At 48.9% G+C, this 19804-nt stretch overlaps 2 protein-coding genes across 3 annotated transcripts in view; one reads left to right on the top strand and one right to left on the bottom strand.

Annotated features, from left to right (window-relative positions):
• Window positions 1–19804, top strand: part of Scgalpha (sarcoglycan alpha) — a 196785-nt gene that overhangs the window by 23011 nt on the left and 153970 nt on the right. The window lies entirely within an intron of this gene.
• The window catches only part of LOC142566383 (astakine-like), a 47695-nt gene that overhangs the window by 14493 nt on the left and 13398 nt on the right, over window positions 1–19804 (bottom strand). For both annotated transcript variants that reach the window (XM_075677347.1, XM_075677348.1), the window contains exons 2-3: window positions 7083–7156; window positions 2555–2636 (exon numbers count right to left, since the gene is read on the bottom strand). In XM_075677347.1, coding sequence (XP_075533462.1) covers window positions 2555–2636; window positions 7083–7127 — 127 coding nt within the window. In that variant the 5' untranslated portion in view covers window positions 7128–7156. The remainder of the gene's footprint in view (window positions 1–2554; window positions 2637–7082; window positions 7157–19804) is intronic.

Below are 19804 nucleotides of genomic sequence, written 5' to 3'. Positions count from 1 at the left end.
CACGCACTCGAAAAGCAGGGTCCGTTTACAGCTGGTGTGTCCTGCGTTAAACTGGCTAAATTACATTTCGGAGGAAGCTTCACCTTTGGAGCTGCAGTTTAAAAGCATGGGAATGGGAATTTTATTTTATTCGGCATCCACGGCACTGAATTTGACGAGACTCATTGCATTTAAATGAAAGATAACATCTACCGACTGTAGATATATTTCTTTATTTACACCATTTATTTATATTATTCACAAAAATTGCTGAAAGTCTCAAAGTTTAAGAAGACAAGCATCGAGCTTACAACTCCCAGTGTTCGGAAAAGAAAAAAAAAATAAAGGCACAATTCTGTAAACTGCATCTTTGAGACATCTACAACGGATAAAATGATGCATTATGCACCGTCAAGATACATCTTTAATTGGGAGTAAGCCTTGATCGAACATTTACGAAGCCTTTGCCAGATTCACGTAAGCTAGAAACTCGTATATTGTATTTGTTCGCTTAAGATGCTCCGCCAATGCAATTTAAAGAACTGCGATATCTGTTTCTGGTGCACATTTACGTATTTGCAAACATTGTGCTGCAGATTTGTTTGTTCTTAGCTTACTCCAGCAATTTCTGTAAATAGGCCAGAAATAAAAATTTTGCTCCCTATAGTCGGTAGGATTCAGCATTCTCTCCTACAAATTTTGTCTAACATTCTCTCCTTTACAAGTTCAAATTTGTGCAGGGGTTGTCTAATGAGAGCATTCCTGCGTGTCAGATAGACGACTGTTCATTCGGCTGTTCGCTTTATTCGAATGCACTGCAAAGGCACAGTGCAAAACCAGTCATTGCTATCGCAGGAAAACTTGTTTAGCTGGAACTTGAAAGCATGCCTCTTCGGTTAATGAGACCACACAAGAAATTCAGCAGACAGTGCTACGGTTTCTCTATTCGTGGGACGCCGTTCTTTTTAAATCTCCTACCACTCCTACCGCCCATGATGCGGCCGTTCCTGCTTGTTTCGTGTAGTAGTGTCGCGCTAAGGCAGCGTTTAAAGACTGCTGCCTTTCGCTTCACAGTGGTTTGAGTCGTTCAAGAGCAAGAAACAAAACGAGATTACAGGCTACGTCAAGCAATAATAAAGAATTTGAAGCTGTTCATCTTGCTGCCGTTAATTCGACTAAATCGTGCAGTCATGCAAGGGTTGAGTTAACGGGTGTCGACTGTGTATGAATAGGGACATTCCTCGAGATGAAGCTACCTCTCAAGAAGTTCTTTTACCTTTTACTATAACACATGAGTAATGAATTGACTTCTCTAGCCACCTGATATGCATGCACTTGGATGGATATTTGGAAAGTATTAAAATGAACGACAAAGCAGCACATGGAATGACGCAGCCGTTCCAGAGGTTGCAGTTGCTTCAGATGGTCACCTAGGTGTCACATAAAACAAGTGGAGGAGGGAAAAACCGTTGTTCTGGACACTTCTGTGGTCGCATGGTTAAGTGTTAGCTTAATGGAGTAATACAAATACGCAAGCTGACAAAGACAGATTCTCCTGTCTTGTGTCATCAGTTCGCACATTACAGTCTTCAGTCTGCACAACAGGCTTGGCACAGCACCTATATAAACTAGAATAGAGGACTATAGTGTATATGATCTTTATTTAAGGTAAAGATTGGGCAAAAACATGACAAGAAAGCACGGACTACATGAGCACTTCGGTCGTCCGTTTCTTGTGCCCTATCTGTTTCGTGCAGTCCTTTACGTTCTGAACTAATTCACCTATACGAACCCCCACCGTTCTATAGTTCAGAGCCCCAGGAAACATTATGGATATAAATAAATATTACTTGAGCAAGACAACCCGTGCACCACGTTTAGTGCTCTACGGACATTGAGACCTGTTTACACCGTATGTTGATACAGTATGCTGCCAGAGACAACGCTGCGACATTAAAGTTACGTCTGTCAGCTTGCTGCAGCGTGACGTCCGAGTTGGATATGCGCCGTATTTAATATCCAATTAGAGTATAACGTTGGTCAGAGTCACGACAATGAGATACGGATTTCGTGTCATGCCAGGGGCCCGTTATTGATCCGGTTGTGTATTTATGCGCTTTATATACTTATCTGCTTGATGTACGCGACCGCCAATGCACCGACAAATTATTTAAAATAATGGTCGGAGGACCGAGGGCGTTCGCAGTGAATCACGCATTAGAGAAGCCACTGAAGCCGCGAAGCCCCGCTTGGCTAATAGCAATGCAGCTGTTCAAACGGCATGCATGCGTGGCTACACGTATAGTGCGGAGAAAGGCGATGGCTTGCATCTTGCATAGAACGGAAAAGATACGAGGACGAAGAAAAGAACACGAGTCTGCACAATCATGGATTATTTTCCGTGCCCTTGCGTCTTTCACGCTACGACATATGGTGGGAGGCGGCTCACATGCAGTTACAGTCGTCCAGAATCGGTGGGGTTACGTTGACTCCTACAGGGAAGTTGCTGTGTTGCATTAGACATGGCGTACTTGTATACTATTGTGCGTGCCAAGCACTCTGGCGTCGCACTCACCGACAACGCAGCACTCGTCATGGAGGCAGTCCTGTGGACCAGTGCAAGATTGCGGCAGCCGGAAGGTCCACGCCGTGCCAATCTGAAATCACGGGAAGGAAAATCATGAACACGCGGATATTTGAGAACAGCGTTATTTCCTTCTTTGCGCTCTCTCTTCATATTCGACAAAGATATAGCATGGTATCCTTAAGATGTTCCCAGACCTGCTGATCTACCACCTTTCACGTGGTGGCAGTACACATGCACTGTTGCGGCACAGCGTGTTCTTCGGTCTGCCAGACCTCGGGTGCTAGTTCTTTCAGAGAATTTGTCGAAGAGGGGTTTTTCCCCCTGTTCATATGGCGTCATGAATTCGATGCAATGAATGAATGAATTATGGGGTTTTATGTGCCAAAACCACTTTCTGATTGTGAGGCACGCCGTAGTGGAGGACTCCGGAAATTTTGACCACCTGGGGTTCTTTAACGTGCACCTAAGTCTAAGTACGACGGGTGTTTTCGCATTTCGCCCCCATCGAAATGCGGCCGCCGTGGCCGGGATTCGATCCCGCAACTTAATGCTCAGAATTCGATGCAATGTCGTGTCATCCGCATTCCGACGGGCTGGTGCGGACGCCCCCCGCGTTTCGTATACACACTGAAGCGAATACTACAATCCACATTGGTAGCAAAATTGCAGAATTCTTTATTATTGTACGGTAAAAAAATGGGGGGGGACGCGCGTATCGTCTTCGAACTTGTGGAAGCGCCTGGCGAATTGTTCAGCTACTTTGCATGTATGGTTGAGATGTACAGCAGCTCGGGGCATCGGCCATGCGTGACTGAGCGCCTTCGGAAGCCTGCCTTGAACCATTGTGAGGGGTCCTTCGCGAGAGTGAATTGATGAGGTGTAACAGCGACGCACCGTCTGCAGAGCTGCAAGGCGAGGAAAAAAAGAAACCTGCGCGAGTTGCCTAGTCTACCATGCGCACATTTTAGCAGTAAGGGCGAAAAGCAAAAGCCGCTTAGCGATAACGTGGGACTGCCCGAGGTAGCGACCCTGCCCGAGCTGCCGACGCGCCGCGCAAAGCGCCGGCTCGCCCACGTGCTTAGCGGCCGCGCTATCGGAGAAGAGAGTTTGCGACTTCCTTCCATACGGCCGCAGGGACGAAGCGCCGTGGGGTCCTGCCGTCGATTGCAGGAGGAAAGTTGGGGGAACAGACTTCGCACGGTATACAGAGGCACCATACTGCTTCAGTATTGTTCCATGGTGCGCTCATCACACTTATGTAGTGGTGGGCTTGTTCACGCCGCGTTTCGATGCGCGGACGTTGAGAAATATCCTATCGGGGGCACACAGTCATTGCGTGCATTCAAAATTTCCCACAGCAGTCGTGCTTGTTTGGATTGGACAAACTTCAATCCAATCGAAACAAGCACTGCGCTACATTTAAGACTGACCTGAACGCATATATCTCGCAAGATGAAGATGCACAAGTCCAAGACGTAGGAACACCCATTCTGTTTTCAGTGGCGGCATTCTAATCGCGGCGCGGCGTATGTAGATGCACAACGTGACATTTTGGGACTCTTAGCGGCGTCAAAAACTTCGAAGCGCGCAGCTCCCCATGTGCCTCCGGGTCGCCCGCGCGTTGTATAGGTGCGTACAAGATATACCGTCGGTGGTAAAGTATGCCGCGTGTAACATTCCGCTGTTTCGAGCCGACAAACATGCTCCCCCGCGGGAAGGTCGCGGAGCTGTCGCAGCCAGGGAAAAGCGTCGCACGCACGCACGCACGCCACGCCACCGCACTTCACTGGGGCGGTCGATTACAATCGCTCAACGACGCGAACGAAGTTGCGTCAGCACACTGTGAGCAGCTTACACCAGGCGGCTCAGCGACAGTTGCGAACGAAAGAAAGAAAAAGAAACGAGGATGGGCGGGAAGTAAAAAAAAAAAAAAAGTCATTTTGTTCTCATCTTACGCCTTATTGGATAGGCTGCTGTCGAGCTGCTATACCGCAAGGAGCGAATCAGACGCAGACCACATCGGAATGCGGCCTCCGCGGCCAGGAGTCGAACCGGCGACCTCGTGCTCAGCAGCAGAATGTCATATAGACACTGAAGCCACCGCGGCGTATTCGAGACCGCGTGGCCAACGAACTTCCAAGTGTATTCTGATCACACCCTGATGCACAAAGCTTAGTCTCCCTTCGGGAGGAGGGGCTCGTAGGGCCGCGACCAGTGTATCGCGCGCGCACTCACACGCGCTCTCATCATCATCATCATCATCCACACACACACACACACACACACACACACACACACACACACACACACACACACACACACACACACACACACACACACACACACAGCTAACTTTAGCTAGAGTAAAAAATATGCTGATGACACCACCGTAACAGTGGATGACACGTAGTTAGACAGAATCAAGGTAATGTATGCCGTCGCTTGGATATACTCGGGTTAGTTTCATTCCGCCTAGTTACATGACCCTAATTAATTAATCAACTTCTCAAATATTATAATCAGATGAAAAGTATGAATGAGAAAAATTGTAGAGAGACATGAAAAAACTCCCGCGAAGAGCCTCGAGCGGCCAGTCGCGCGGTAATTTTGCGTGCATTCGCGGGCTTTTACGCTCGGAAAAAACACTTAAGCAGCACGTATTGAGCAACAGAAAGTCGCGTCGGGAGTTTTTCATGTCGGTCTACAATTTTTCATTGACAATGTTTGCTTAATTAAAAAAATATTGTTTGAGAATTATCTAGTTAGGCGAAATGAAAAAAATAATTTGAGTATCTCCAAGTGACGGCAAACAACAGTGATTTTGTCCAGAGACGTTGCCTTCGCATATTTTTAAACTCTAGCTAAAGTTAGCTGGGACACCCTGTTTATATGACTGAAATGGCACTCCTTGTGATATTGGGTTTGGTGTGTGCCTTACTGGGGCCTTCCTGTTACTAAATGTGATTCTACGCGACAGTCGGCTTCGTTAGATTTCTCACAGGCCACAGAAGTGTTGTTCGGGACGTGCACTTTTGTTTACAGGCGCTGAAGAAAGCTCATTTCAAGAAGTGTACGGAAGTCTACTTTCTCTAGAATTAAGCAAATATTATGGGTGTTCTGCAAAGAAATATATTATTATGAGTTATATTATCATAATTAATATTATAAATATATTCTATATTTCGGGCATATACTTAATGTATCGATTCAATCAAGCATTCTGAAAAAAGTGGCATTTTGGAAACGTCTTTTCAAAAATAACTCGGGAGGTAAAACGTTAACGATATGCGAACTCAAAGCAAAAAAGATGTCGCAGTTTCGCCCGTAAGGCGAAGCATCGATTGCGACAGCAAATTAGTAGGAATCTATACGAAGTAAGGATAGTAGATTTATCGGCTTTACAAATTTGTAAACATTCTTTTACTAATCAATTAACAAGCATGGTGTTACGCGCCCACAAGCAAACATGCGCCCATCTCACTCGATGACAGCGGAAAGTCGCTGTCAAAACGCTGGAGTGAGGAAGCGCGGCAGCAGCAGCGGTCGAATTGACCTTCGTGCTGCCTCTCGCTTGAACGCGAACTAAGCGGCGAGAACACAGCGCACACGAAGCTATCAGCCCTCGGCGCACCTAGGCTCAGTCCCCATCGCGGATCGCTTTCAAGATAGGGCCCGCGCGGCCGCACCATACGCAGCAGCCGCCGGAGTAAATAACGCCGGATCGCGATTGAATAATTAATATGAGCATTGGGAGAGTTAGAATTGCCCCGCGTAAGGCAATACTGGTAATAAAATCACCTCCAGCGCTTGTCGAGTGGGTGCCGCAATGCTACAGTTGACCTGAGGTCGAGCCTTAAAAAAAAAAAAAAAAGGAAGAAAAATATGGAGGGGGGGGGCACTGCTGACGCCAAAACTTGGAATCCGCGTGGTATTTGGTAATGGTAACCTAAAATAATTGGCAACCGAACTTTTTAGGAAACGCGCGCTCCGTGCGCTACCTAAAAATTAATTTTGCCCCCCCCCCTTTTTTTTTTCATTCTCCCGCGGCTGACATGTGCAAAATGTGTATGCACACAATCGTCTGGACGGTCTCGCAAGGAAACTTCGGCCTCGGAGACATCGTATCGCCCGTGGTGTTTTCCCGTAGTGCGGCTTGCCAGGTAGGTTTCTTTTTTTTTTTTTTTTTTTTTTCTGTTGCAGCGCCTGGCTCTGCGAGCGGGTCTGGTGTCCCGATTGCAGACGGTTCCCCGCCCAGCGGTTTCCATTTGCGCGCTTCGTCCTTGTTTTGAGTCTTCATTTCTCCCGAGTCCGCAGCGAGCTGTACCGCGTGATGAGGGCAGTATATACGTTTAGACGGTAAACAACTTCGTGCTATGCGCAAGGTATAGCCCGGCTGTAGGGTGGGCGTGGAAGTTTTTAACGCCCGTTATCGCCCGATTTCATCGGCACGTGCACACGCAATTATGCGCGGGGCTTCCTTATCCGCTGTCCATAGAATACGTTTACAGGTACCTACCATGAGGCACACGCAGAGCACTCCCAAGGTCAGTGACGATGTCATCTTCGAGCCTGGTTACGTACGGCGGCGACCTGCACAGCAAACGGTGGGACCAATGTTAAAAAAATAATAACTTGTTTAATCAGAAATAATGATAGGGGGGCACCAGGAGTGCGTTTCTGTACAGTGTCACATTGCGCCAACTGTGAGTTTTTGAGCTAATTGGAGCGGGCTTAACCGCCCTGTCAGCCAATCGGCGCTGACAAAAGGTGGCGAATTTGACAGTATGGCGGAATTCTGGAGCTTCGAGAAGAGCAACCCAGAAGAAAGTACGTCACATAATCGCTGGCTTTGTATTCTGTTTAAGATGTGATCACAATGTGCCAAACAAGCTTTGGCTAATCCTTTCACTGTCCTTGAAATGACGTCTCAAGCAAAATATGTGCGCTACAGGCACTATTTTTTGTTCAGGTGTCAGTGCTTACCATAGGCTTTTAAGCGACGTTCAGGATCAGCGGGAAATTGAGTTGCGAGCGATGCACAACTCTCCTCCATGCTTATTCGCAGGTTACCTGGTTTCAAGTGGTGGCACGCAATTTTGCTCGCTTAGGTCTCGATGTGTATGGATCACCCTTTGCTAGTCTGCGCGCCTTATCCTTCCGCTATCATACACATACAAAACGCTCCATTAACGTCACGAGAGCACGGGAAGTCATGTTGCCATTATAGACGCCTCCCCCCCCCCCCCCACACACACACGCATAGACGGCGAAGAAAAAAAAATGAACTTGAAAAAAATATGCGTAGAATGATATAAGAACAGATAGCTCGCGCAAAAGTGAACGAGCGTGCATCGTGCGCCATCCAAATTCTCGTACGTATAGAAGCAGGCGTACTCTAGACTTGTTGCAAACTTTCTTTCATTACTCGGTGTCACAAGATCTATTTAAGCAAGCGACTAAAGCAAGTCTATTGGTGATGTCTATTGTGATGGTGATCACTGGTGATATTGATTGCTGATCACCAATAGACGTAATGTCTATATATATCATCATTATCAGCCTGGTTACGCCCACTGCAGGGCAAAGGCCTCTCCCATACTTCTCTAACTACCCCGGTCATCGATTCAATCAAGCAATAGACGTAATGTCTATTGGTGATGGTGAAAAAGCCAATATTACGGTATACGTGCGTCAGCGAACGCCAACCGTTAAAAGGAAGGATAAAAAAAAAAAATCAACATACCTTAACTATTTTGGAGTAACGATACGGAAGGCTCACTGACGCAGGAATCGACGCATTTTTTTTTCTTTTCACGAAAGCTAGGGAAATCTCAGGCGTTCGCTGTTGCGGATGTCTTTTCAAGGTTATGCCGTTCCTCGAAGGCTGTGAGTACATACGCATACACATGCGAACGTGGCTCGCCAGGTAACTACCATACTATACCAGATTTTTATGCATGAACGAGAAGAAGGAACTGAGGGGCCCGATTTTTTATTAATCATATAAGAAACCAACGAAGACACCAACTTCGTTTGTTGGCTTCTTATGATTAATATAAAACGAATATAGTATCGCACTCTGCCCGACTTCGCACTTTGCTACCTACACTCGTCAAAACTGCGGTGTAGAAAATGTAATTATACTACAGTAGTGCTATAAAAATAGTTTCATGTAGGTGGGTGGAGCTACATCAGATAAAAAAATTAAGGTCACTGCGAAAGTGGATTACCAGCGGAGCTATAAATGTCGTGGGAAGAAAACTTGTGGTCAAGGCTTTAGTGCATCGCTCACTGTCACTTAGTAACGACGGTCACAATACCTTTGAGGTCGCTATGATATATACACTGAACGGCATACTCGCAACTGCAGACACATTCTCCGAGAACAAAACAATTACTAATTGCAGCTATTCAGCCTGTCGAGGTGGCCAAATGCGCGAAGCGTCTCAACGCGGACTTGTCCGCAAGTAGTTCAGACGGGCTTCTTGATGCCGCTTGCGGATGCATGGGTCCGTGGCGTAACGGTTTCAATGTCGGGCTTCTGTACTGGAGGCTCTGTGTTCGAATCCTGCCGTCGGACAGGTTTAACACTGTCTACGTAATTATTTGTTACACAGTGCTTTGTTGAAAATGACAGGTTTACAAAGCCACGAGCGGCATTTTCGTCTTTTTGAAGCTAGAAGGACGAAGGTTAGGCAAATCCGTGCACTTCCCATAATCCCCATGCTGGCTCAACCGCCCCGATTGCAGCTCCCGTAGACACTAGGGCCGGATTTCCCTCTAGTAATTATTATATGGAATTTGGGTGGCTTCTGAGCTTTCCTCTTGCTACGCCACATGTCAGCACATGCCTTACTGGTTCGCTCTGCCTCCTCACAGTGGCGTAGCAACAGGGGGGGCCGGGGGGCCGTGGGCCCCGGGTGCAAGGGGCCGGAGAGAGGGGGGGGGGTGTCATATGCGTCTGAAGACACCCCTCTTTCCGCCAGCTACACCCGGGGAGGGGGGTGACAGAAGACCTATGGGCCCCGGGTGCCAGACGACCTAGCTACGCCACTGCCTCCTCATAGAGCGTGCGGGAGCTTTGAGGCACGGACATTGAAAAATCTATGAGAAGATATATATACAGCTCCGCTGTAAAATACGGTGTCTTGCGACACTCGTTCAACGGGTGTAGGTAAAAAAATAGCATCACCTCAAAGCTAGATATCCGTCCCCGAAATCTGCTAAAACATGTACCGTAGCTTGAGAATTGATTTGTCGAATGTGCTGCTGCTGGAAGGATTTTTGCTAAGTAGACAAACTCACGACTGCTCGGCTTCAGTTTAGCATTTGGAACGTGTGATAAGGTACATGCTTTAGAAAGCCAACTTGTGAATATTTAATGAGCTCCCTGGACGTCACGATTCCTCACGCAAATAATATCCGCTGAAATGCGCAAGTGTATTTCAAAAGTCAGCGCTAAATTTCACGGGCAATGTTGAACAATGCTAGCTTTCACAGGAGCCTGTTTACAAAGATGTCCAATTAAAAAAAAAAGAATTACAGGGTCTCTTAAGACCTCTTTTAAGAGGTGAGCGGCGGAAGCCCACTCTTCCTCCGCTTATCATTCGCCTCTTTCTATTCTTTTTTTTTAGACATTACTGCTCACTACTAAGCATCTTTAGCCATGTGTAATCAATTGTGGTCATTACAAGCCGTCGTTAGACATGTTAGTCATATCACAGTCATCAGTAGTAATTACAAGTCATTTCAGTCACTGTTAGTCATTACTTGTCATTACTAAGCATTTTTAGTCATTTCTAATCAATAGTAGGCGTTACAAGGCCTGGTTAGACACATAGGCCATTTCGGAGTCATTAGTAGTCATTATTAACCTCTACCAATCTATTATAACGTTACCAACTGTCACTATCAATCATTTTTCATTCTTTAATTTGTCTTCATATGGCGTGATGACGCTTCGGCGGACACTCCGGCGGTCAGGTCTGCTGACACAAACTTTACCATGAGCCTAGAAAGGCTTTCGCCTGAAAATTCACCGACGATTACGATACTACCGAACCCGAAATTTCAGCTCCATACGCGTGTTCATTTCGCGACATATTGGCTGGCGCGGACAATGTCTCGTGCGGCGCGTCGCAAACGGAGCGAAGTGTGGCGCGACTGCCTCACTAATGTGGTGAGTGACGCGTGGGCGCCACTCTTAGCAGCTGCCGCAGACGGACCTCTCAAACGACGCGCACTACTCTGGCGTCATCTCGTAGCCATCGCCGCCGCCCTACGCTTCTCACGCCCTCCTTCTCCGCTTTCCTCACGTCTTTCATCCCCCGCTGTGTTCCGCGATCGCTTTTCGTCCTTCACTATGCTCGTTCGCTCGGTTACACCGATGCTCGCCGCAGGAACGGGTGCGAAGAGCTGCGCCCGAGAAGAAATAAAACGGTATAATTTGTATGTGCGGCTCCCCTTAGAATCTCTGCGTGCTCCCGCTACCTAACGCCACTTTATTCTTTACTAATGCGACGGCCAAGTCGACCAAATGCACTTTGCAAACAATTTCGTTGCCGCATGTGACGTAGGACGGACGCGCGTTCTTTGTAACAGGTTGCTTTTCTTCGCCGACCGTTTTGCCATGCACAGATATAGTGCAGTCCCGTAACCTCGCGCTTTGTTTGGTGATGCGTTTCCTCACAGAGCTGGTCGTGCGGTAGCGAATTTTCCTTGTATCGAGAAGGGGCCCATTCATGCTGCAGAGACACCAGTTCTCATTGTGAATGCCGTTGATCGCAAGAACGGATATGGTTGCCTCACCAGGAGTTTGTCCCCGCGAGATAGACGACCCATGGCCTATTCGAAAACATCAAGTGGCGTTCGATTATGTAGTTCTTCGGGTGTACAAACTATACCTGTCCGCCCCATCGATAACGCAGCTGTTTTTAGCGCCGATACCTCTGCTGCTTGTCTACTGCGATAACGTTGGCGTCACGTTATTGTTTATGGGGAGAATCTGTTCCGCATTCTGACATCTGCGCCACCGCAGTTCACCCTCATGGGTTTGTTACAAATTGCCAAGTCCGTTTCGGTTGCCGGACGCCGAAAAAAACTACGGAAGGTTAGCCCATATACAGTTTTCGCTGTAAAAAAAAAAAAAGACATACACGACGAGCGCTGACGCTAGTCCTGCGTGATATGCGTATTTACGCACTACAGGAAGTATGTTACCTTCTACGCCTGCTGGCCCTGATTTTAATGCATATTTCAGACGGTAAAAATTAAGCTATGGGATTTCACGTGCCAAAACTATAGGATCTGATTATGAGGCACGTCGCATTGGGGGACTCCGGATTAAGTTTTACCACAACCGGGTATTTTTAAAGTGCACCTAAACGCCGACGTTCATGCGAGGAGCATTGAACCAATGCAGCAACACGCCGTATTGTAATCGCACAGACGCGTCATGTATGAGGAGTGTATGCAGCCGGGCTCCTCACTTGCGCATTCATCTGGTCACGCTGCGCCATCCAGCGGAGCTGCCGCCAAGTCCACACGTGGGTGAATGTATATTCATACAAGGTTGAATATCAATGACGAGGGTCCCATTCCGCCAAGCACTGGAAGAATATTAAAGGTCTTTTTTCCTCACTGAAGACCGGCACATATCTATAGTGACTCAAAATTGCGTCAAATAGGTTAACTGAAATGCGGCCCAGTGACGCAAGTTGCTCCAAGGGTTGGTTATGAACCCGGTTCACTCAACACAACAGCCCAGTGTTCGACCCATTTGACCATGGACTATTGAGTGACCCAAGTTGGAGGGAACACACACAGACCGCAAACTGGGTGCCATGAAATGCTAACCACTTAACACATGTACAACGCAAAAATTATCTCGTTAGACAGCCGCTGAACAAACTTGAATGAACCTTGAAGCACAAAGGATGTATAATTCAACGAAATTCCGGAGTTTTACGGCCTCATCATTTTTTTTTATAGATATACCGCTGAAAATGGGTAAATTTCAAAAGCGCAATGTTTACAAACCGCTTAACTACGCGCCAAAATACATTGTCTGCTTTAGAAGGTCTAATAGACGTTGCTTGCAGAATTGCAAACATGTGCTCGTTTACACCTTACGTAAAACTATTACATCGTTTACGCGAGTTCTGCAAAAAAGCTGTGCACACAAATTAGGTAGCGGCATATTTCAGACGGGCGACCGCATTATACGTCTCCATGGACACAGTTTACATAATTGTGCTATGGTTATTGTAATCGCTGAGTGACCGCTGTAAACCATTACGTTTCTAGGTAATTACTTTTATACCATCGACAGTTTGTATAGATTAATTATATGACAACGAACCTACGAAAGCTAGTTCGGCGGATGCCAGGAAAATCGATTTCGCCATTCTCGTGTAATTCAAATAAGATCATGTACAGCTAGTGTAACGGAAACGGAATCCACATGGCGGCAGAAAACACGGACACGGTGCTACTAACCGTGTCTTATCGCGCGTGATCGATGTAGGTCACTGTACAAAAGAAAGGGCAAAAAAAAAAAAGCACCGCCTAAGCACTCCGTACAGATTGTTAACCAGCGAAGCTGAAACGTGCGGCCCCGGCGTTTATCACTGGGTTAATACCGACAATTCATTAAACGACGGCTTCGTAGGCGGCCGGATCTTCGGTAAGCAGTTTCTGCTTGCGCTCGACTGCATGCACGAGCCTGTTGTGCCCGGGCTGCAGCATCGACACGGCGTGGACGAGCTCGTTTCCGGTTATGCTCGCGGCGTTCCTGATCGAAAGCTGCCTGCTCCTAAGGAGTACGTATGACACCTGACCTATCCATTTGAGCCGGAGAGAAACTGCTGCGCGCGCGCTCGGCTGCGATGGAGAGCAATGACGTTACTACCGGCGCAGTTAATCCAACACCACCTAGATAGCACACGGCCTTTTCACTCCGATCGATGACGTTATGTTACCTGGCCCGACTGCCATAGAATCTAATGGGGATACTCCCGAGTAGGCAACAGTGATTTTGACGTCGCCGCTGTCATCACAACAGCCTTGTCAATGGAAATTTCGGGCCAGGTAGCATGACGTCATGGATCGGAGTAAGCAGGCCTTGTGCTACGAGGTGGTGTTGGATAATCGCGCGCCTCTTTTTTCGCGCATGCGCATAGGGTTGCACCGGAGGAGTTTTCGGCGTACAGGTGACCGACGGACGGACGAATCGGCTAGGCACATACAACTTCGCTGTAAAAGAACACTAAGATCTTCCGTAAAGCTTCCGTCTAGGCCGCGAAGTATTTTTGCCTTTTGGCAGAGCTCGCATCACTAAACCTTCTGGGCAGGCGCACTTGTCTTTAATGTGCTCTTACATAGAAACATTGTGCGATCGTACAGCAAGATGAGTAAGAGAGGGGCGGAGGAATACGACTCGCATGTCTACCGTCCCGGTTTCGTCGGGACGAATGTGGCCGTTACGACCGGCCAAAGCCGTCCGTTTTGGCGACATGTATAAGATCGTAGCGGGTGCTTCCTGCAAGTGAGGCGAACGGCTGTCATTACGGTGCAGACAATCCCGGTATGGGACGCGAACGATGGGGCGGGTCTGCCTTCGGGCTCGGCGACACTCACGACACGCGCCTGCACGGCATATGCGCCGGCAGCCGGCACGGACAAAACGTTTGTCTTCATTTCCCATGACAGTGGGACTATAGAGGGGACGAGTAACGTGCCCAGTAGCCGCAGTAACGACATTCGGACTCTTGACTTGGTCACAGTCTGCAACAGGGTTATGGGAACGCGCTATTTGGGAATCCATGGAAAAGAAACTGCGCGAAAAACAGATGCATGCACAACATTGTCACCGTCTGCAGAATAGTCGTCCTCCGTCCGATTTAACCGAGCACGTTGAGCGTATACTCTGAGTGAGCAAGCGCTTGATATGGCGTATACACTTGAATGGGGTAAATGTGGGCGGAAGGGGGGGGGGGGGTGACGCATGAAAGGAAGAGTGTGTCCTTGTCCAATTAGGAGGCTCGCTCGCGAAGGGCGCGTTCCAGATCACAAGAACGATTAGGGGAAGCCATGGTGAGTGCAATTCACGGCGGCCGCCGATCCCCGCAGGCGGAAGCGTGGTGGGCCGATAGACGCAGAGCGCGCACCGAATAGCGCAACCAAGATGAGAGATTGCCTGTGGTGCGAGCCATCCGACAGGGTGTGTTTTTTTTTTTTTTTCTTTTTCCGAGCCAGCAAAAGTTGATAGGCATCTGGCCGTTTCGCCAGCGAGGCATCGAAAGAAGGTTGGAAAAAGAAATCGCTAGAAGAAAGCTCGGCTGCAACACTGCAGGCGTAGATAAATTAATAATAAAAAACACTATGCCGCAGGCGTCATGGGGTTCCGTTTTCCGCACCGGTCCACGGTTGCCCGAACATTCGTGGGCACAGCAGGCGCGAAGAAAAAAAAAAAAAGGAAAGCGCAGTTTGGGTATATTTGACAGTCGAAGAATGCAGAAGTTTCTCCCGCCAAAAAGAAAGAAAGAGAAAAAAGAAAGAAAGAAAGGAACGTTATGCTTCTTCCATTTAGCCATCCGTGCTACAAAATATAGTTTCCTTACTGCCACCGGCACGAAGAAGAGGAGCCCTATAGGAAAAATGAGCACGCCATGGGCACCGACCGCACGTACGAGCGGCCAAAATAGCCCAATGCGGGGACGGGTAGTTTGAAAACGGAGTTAAAAGTATTTCACTGACCTTGCGCACAAATGTACCTCGTTTCCAACATCCCTCTTTATGTGTTGGGGCTCGTTATACTGTCGAGATGTACCAGGAAAGGCTGAATTGATCACTTCACTGACCTATCACTCACACTTCGTCCGAGTCGAACCAGCGTCAGACGCAAGCGAAGGCGGGAATGTGGACACAAGGATACGAAAGGCGAGGAGGAGTAGAGATGACGCGATTCGTTGCTGGCGCATGCATACACGCTCGCTTTGACGGACACTTGTCGCTGCGTTCTTGACCAGATTTGAAACCCCTTGTTCGTTTCAGCAAATAAATGCCGTTGTAAGGCATAGCTAGCTTTGAAGTATGAAACAAAATATATTGGAGAGCCATTCCACTTTGTGAAGGTGGATGCCAGCGTAGCTGTATTGCCGCTCGAAATTGCCGTGCGGCTGGCCGCTCGAAACACTTCGCGTGGATTCGCGGGCTTCTTTCATGCTCCGAAAAACACTTATGTAGCACGCATTGAAGAGGAAACTATCGGTAGTTCTTTCATATTGATCTACAATTTTCTCATTGACACTTTTCATCTAATTATAATATTTGAGAATTGATGAATTAGGACTAATTACGTAATTAGGCGGAATGAAAAAATAATTTGAGTACCTTCAAGCGACGGCAAGTAACATTACCTTGGTCCTGTCCAGCTATTTTTTAAACTCTGGACGAAGTTAGCTAGGACATCCTGTATACGCAGTGGATATCAATTCCGTCTTTCGTTTCGGCGGCACAGGCAAGCCCACAGCCGGTAACATTGCCCTCTGCGAGTCATGCGTACATGCGTACTCTGCGCACATGCATATTGTCCTTTGCGTATATGGCAATGCCTCCTGCTCGTGAGTCCATGTGCTGTTCACAAACGAGTCCAGTATACCCATCGACTTGAAATTTGACTTGAAAATGATTTAGTTATTAGCGGCGGAGTGCTTGAACGCCTGCTTCACCTTGGCCGCGAGTCGGCTCGGCATTGCACTACAACCGGGTTCGGCCCACATTTTTTTTGTCCATTGACACGACAAATGTATTGCGGGGTAGAGGTATACAGCTTGGCTGTGAAAAAAAGCCCACCCCTTTTACAACGGGTTACCGAGTCCGCCACGAGAGTTACGAGTGCAGCAAAGAAGGGAGAGCAGACCCCCTCCACCTTGCACGCAACGTGGCTCGGCGGCAATCTTGGCTATAGGCAGACATTGGCCTGCAACTCGTAAGCAGAACTGTACAGGTATGAATCGAGATGCGTTCACATACCAGAATTTTGCATTGCCGCTATAACAAGTACATTAACGTCGTCGACACTGGGGGCACTCGGAGTCAGTGGGGTACATAGAACGTTTTGTATGCGGGTACAAGTGCTTGCCGGGCTGCGCACACGTGCTCGGTTCACGGGCCGGCCAGTCACGGTCGACCCAGAGAGCAGCATCGGACAGCGCTGCGCGGGCAAGGACAGGTACGCCTGCCAATAGCCGCGTCCTCAGCAGTAGCCGCTCGTGAAAGATGACCGCGCGTACGCAAGCGCCGCTCTGTATCCCTGGTCATTAATCTGCAGTCACTAAAAAGGCACAAACGAGTGGTGCCGCCCGTGCGTCCGCTTTCGGTTCGTGGAAATGAGCCTCGAGTTCGTTAGCTGCTGATATCTTTCGCCGTTCTAGCGTGCCAATGCGCTACGGTTCCCGTCGGTCACACATGTCTACTGCGTACATGTGCGCGTGTCCTGTAGAGAAGGTAATGTGGGAACGTCAGGGCCTACCGCACGAAAGTGACCGGGCTCTAGTCGCCGTCTCTTCCTCAGATGCGCAGCCGCCCTGGCTCGAAACGAAGTCGTGAACTATCCCACGATTGGTGGCAATATGGCCAATCCACCGACGAATCCTTTACGCGCAAGAGGCTGTAACGATGTACAGCTATAGGGTAGCGTACGTAAACGTTTCGCTTGTATACAACGGCCTCATAACGGGCATCTAATGAATGAGCAATATAATCTGATCAAGTGCAACAGAAGACCTCAGCCTTCCTAGCACTCCGCGCCCTCTGGTCAAGCGGACGTGCGCCGAAGAGTGTTAAAATGAGCCACGACGGGCTCACCTTGTCGCGCCAGGCCCAAATCGCAGTAGTGACACTGACAGTCCAGGGGCGAAGCGACGGCAGCGCTCATTTGCACAAGCGCGACCAAAGCGTGCCGCCGAGTCAAGGCCAGCCCGGAAAGGCCGCGGGAGGGAGACCTCAAGGCCAATGACCCTGGACGGACGCGCGACTGCCCACGGGAGGTCGACCGGCGCGCCCGCCGGGTCGAGCACCTCTCCCACCCTTTCACGGCATCTGCCGCTGCGCAGGGCCCGGGCCCTGCTGATGGATGCCCCCAACCCCCACCCAGGCTGACAGGCCTGACACACGGAATCGCCGCGCCTAGGCCGGCCAGAGTTTATGGGCCGAGAGCGGCGCCGTTTAACACGACGTGACTGGGAAGCCCCGTATGTCCCGAAGTTGGTTGCATGTTTCGCGTCTCTATTCGCCGATCTCGTGCCGGATGCGCGAGCCGTAAAAATGTTGCTTTCTCCCGCGGCCGCCAAGTTGTGCTCACGGACCGCACGGGCGAAGAGCGCGTGGCCCCTGCGTCAACCACAGTGGTGCTCGGGCAGAGTTGCGCGCTTCAGCCGCCCGGGTTTAGGATTCACTTCAGGCCCTCGAAAACTCTTGCTTGGTGTAGCCAAAACTGAGCCCTTTGCAGTCGTTCTGCGGTTTTCCTAGGTAATGATCGTGCAGAGAGAGGGCTCACGGTTTATATGAACAGGCTGGGGTTTGTTGTGGCGTTCAAGATTTAGTGACAAGTTCTTCCTGCCCTATTCGTACGTTACAGTCCTTAACGAGACTCGGTCATCCGATGAAATCTCGTCGTTCACGACTTTCGTTTTTCTTTAAGCAATAACCACCGCAATATTTTGTTTGACCCTAGCTTTGGACCTTGCCAGCAAATTGTTCCCGCCTCGCGGCTGATGGTTTCCGAACGACCGCCCGGACTAGCGCTTCCACGACGCTTCTGAGGCCAGCATTCCCGCTTGGGTGCCGGCGAGCTCATGCAGAGAAAACACTGACCTTTCTTTTTTTCTTGTTCCACACGTTTACAGTCGCGCCATTTCGTTACGCTTACGGCTGGCAAAAGGCGCCAACATCACCTTGGCCGAAGCGACTTCTCGGAAGGCGCGTGAGTGAAATGAAGCGCGTGTTCTCGTAATGGATGCTCTGCTTCTCAAGCCAACGGGCAAGAAAAATACATCCGCGAATAGCAAACGCTCAGTCTAGGTAACATATAGCTTTGACGGTGGTTTTATAAGCGCTCAGGAAGGCGGCCTTGACAGGCAAGACTCGAAGCGTCTGAACAACGGCAGAGCTTAACAACGGCAGTGCCTATACTCTGGCAAGCGCACTCTTATTTTACTTTGAAGTGGGCTGCCTCAATGCGCATGTAAGTCGTCTGAAGTCTGGCGCCCGGATTATAGTATACATGAGAGACGCTGAGGTGGGGATTTCGGATTGATTTTAACAATATGGAGTTCTCTAGAAGTCAGCAGATGACGGAAAGAACTGCAAAGTAAATGTGTATAGCGGTGAACTTCTGGTGTATATATATATATATGCATATCGTAACAAAAAAAAAATACTGACGCATGTATAACAAAGCTACTGCAAAGGTAAAATTAGAGAGGCTGAAAGGCCAAAACTTCTAGCTTCTATGGTAGAATCTCGCGCGCTATTTTATTGCGACATGCATCACAACCTGAAGGCCAGCAATAAATTTTTAGCGTGAAAGTTCAGCATTGTGTCGCGCTCTTGCTTTCTGCATAGTCGTGAGCATACGAGTGGGAACACGGAATTTGAGTTCAAGAAGAAAAAAAAAAAAAGTACTCGTGATGCGCGAATTCGAATGTTACTTTGAACGTGCAGCAGGTAGACCTCCCTCTAACATTTGCGGAATCAAGCACTTTTGCACTTGGGATGCGTGTTTCGAAGACCATTCTTCCGGTTCCCTTTCATATTGCTCGAGAGGTGCACGTGTGTGCCACCCGCCAGCCATTGTTGCGTTTCGCCTGCGACACGTGGTTTTGCCGGCGCGACGGCGGCGGGGCGGCGGACATTTTGGCCCGATCTTCGTCACCGCAACACTCATCGCCAGGTGTTTCCAGGCGCGTCTGCGGCGATGCGACCGCCTAGGGATTTCGTTCCAGTCATTGTGCCCGAAACAGGCGATGCCAAAGCAGGGACCATCTTCTCGTTACAGTCATTGTGTCCGACCGGCAGCGCCACGACAGTGTGCTGCGCAGCGCCACGACCAGGTGCTACGAGATCGTGCGCAGCGCCACGACATGGTGCTACGGCATCGCTACGACAGTGTGCGTCACCATTAGCCCATTGTACATTCACGTGCTCGTCTTTTGAGGGGTTCCTTCTTGCCCTCAA

This window comes from Dermacentor variabilis, unplaced genomic scaffold, assembly GCF_050947875.1.
Source record: "Dermacentor variabilis isolate Ectoservices unplaced genomic scaffold, ASM5094787v1 scaffold_12, whole genome shotgun sequence".
NCBI lineage: Eukaryota > Metazoa > Arthropoda > Arachnida > Ixodida > Ixodidae > Dermacentor > Dermacentor variabilis.
Note: the sequence above shows the minus strand (reverse complement) of the source record. Positions and strands in the feature narration are given on the sequence as shown.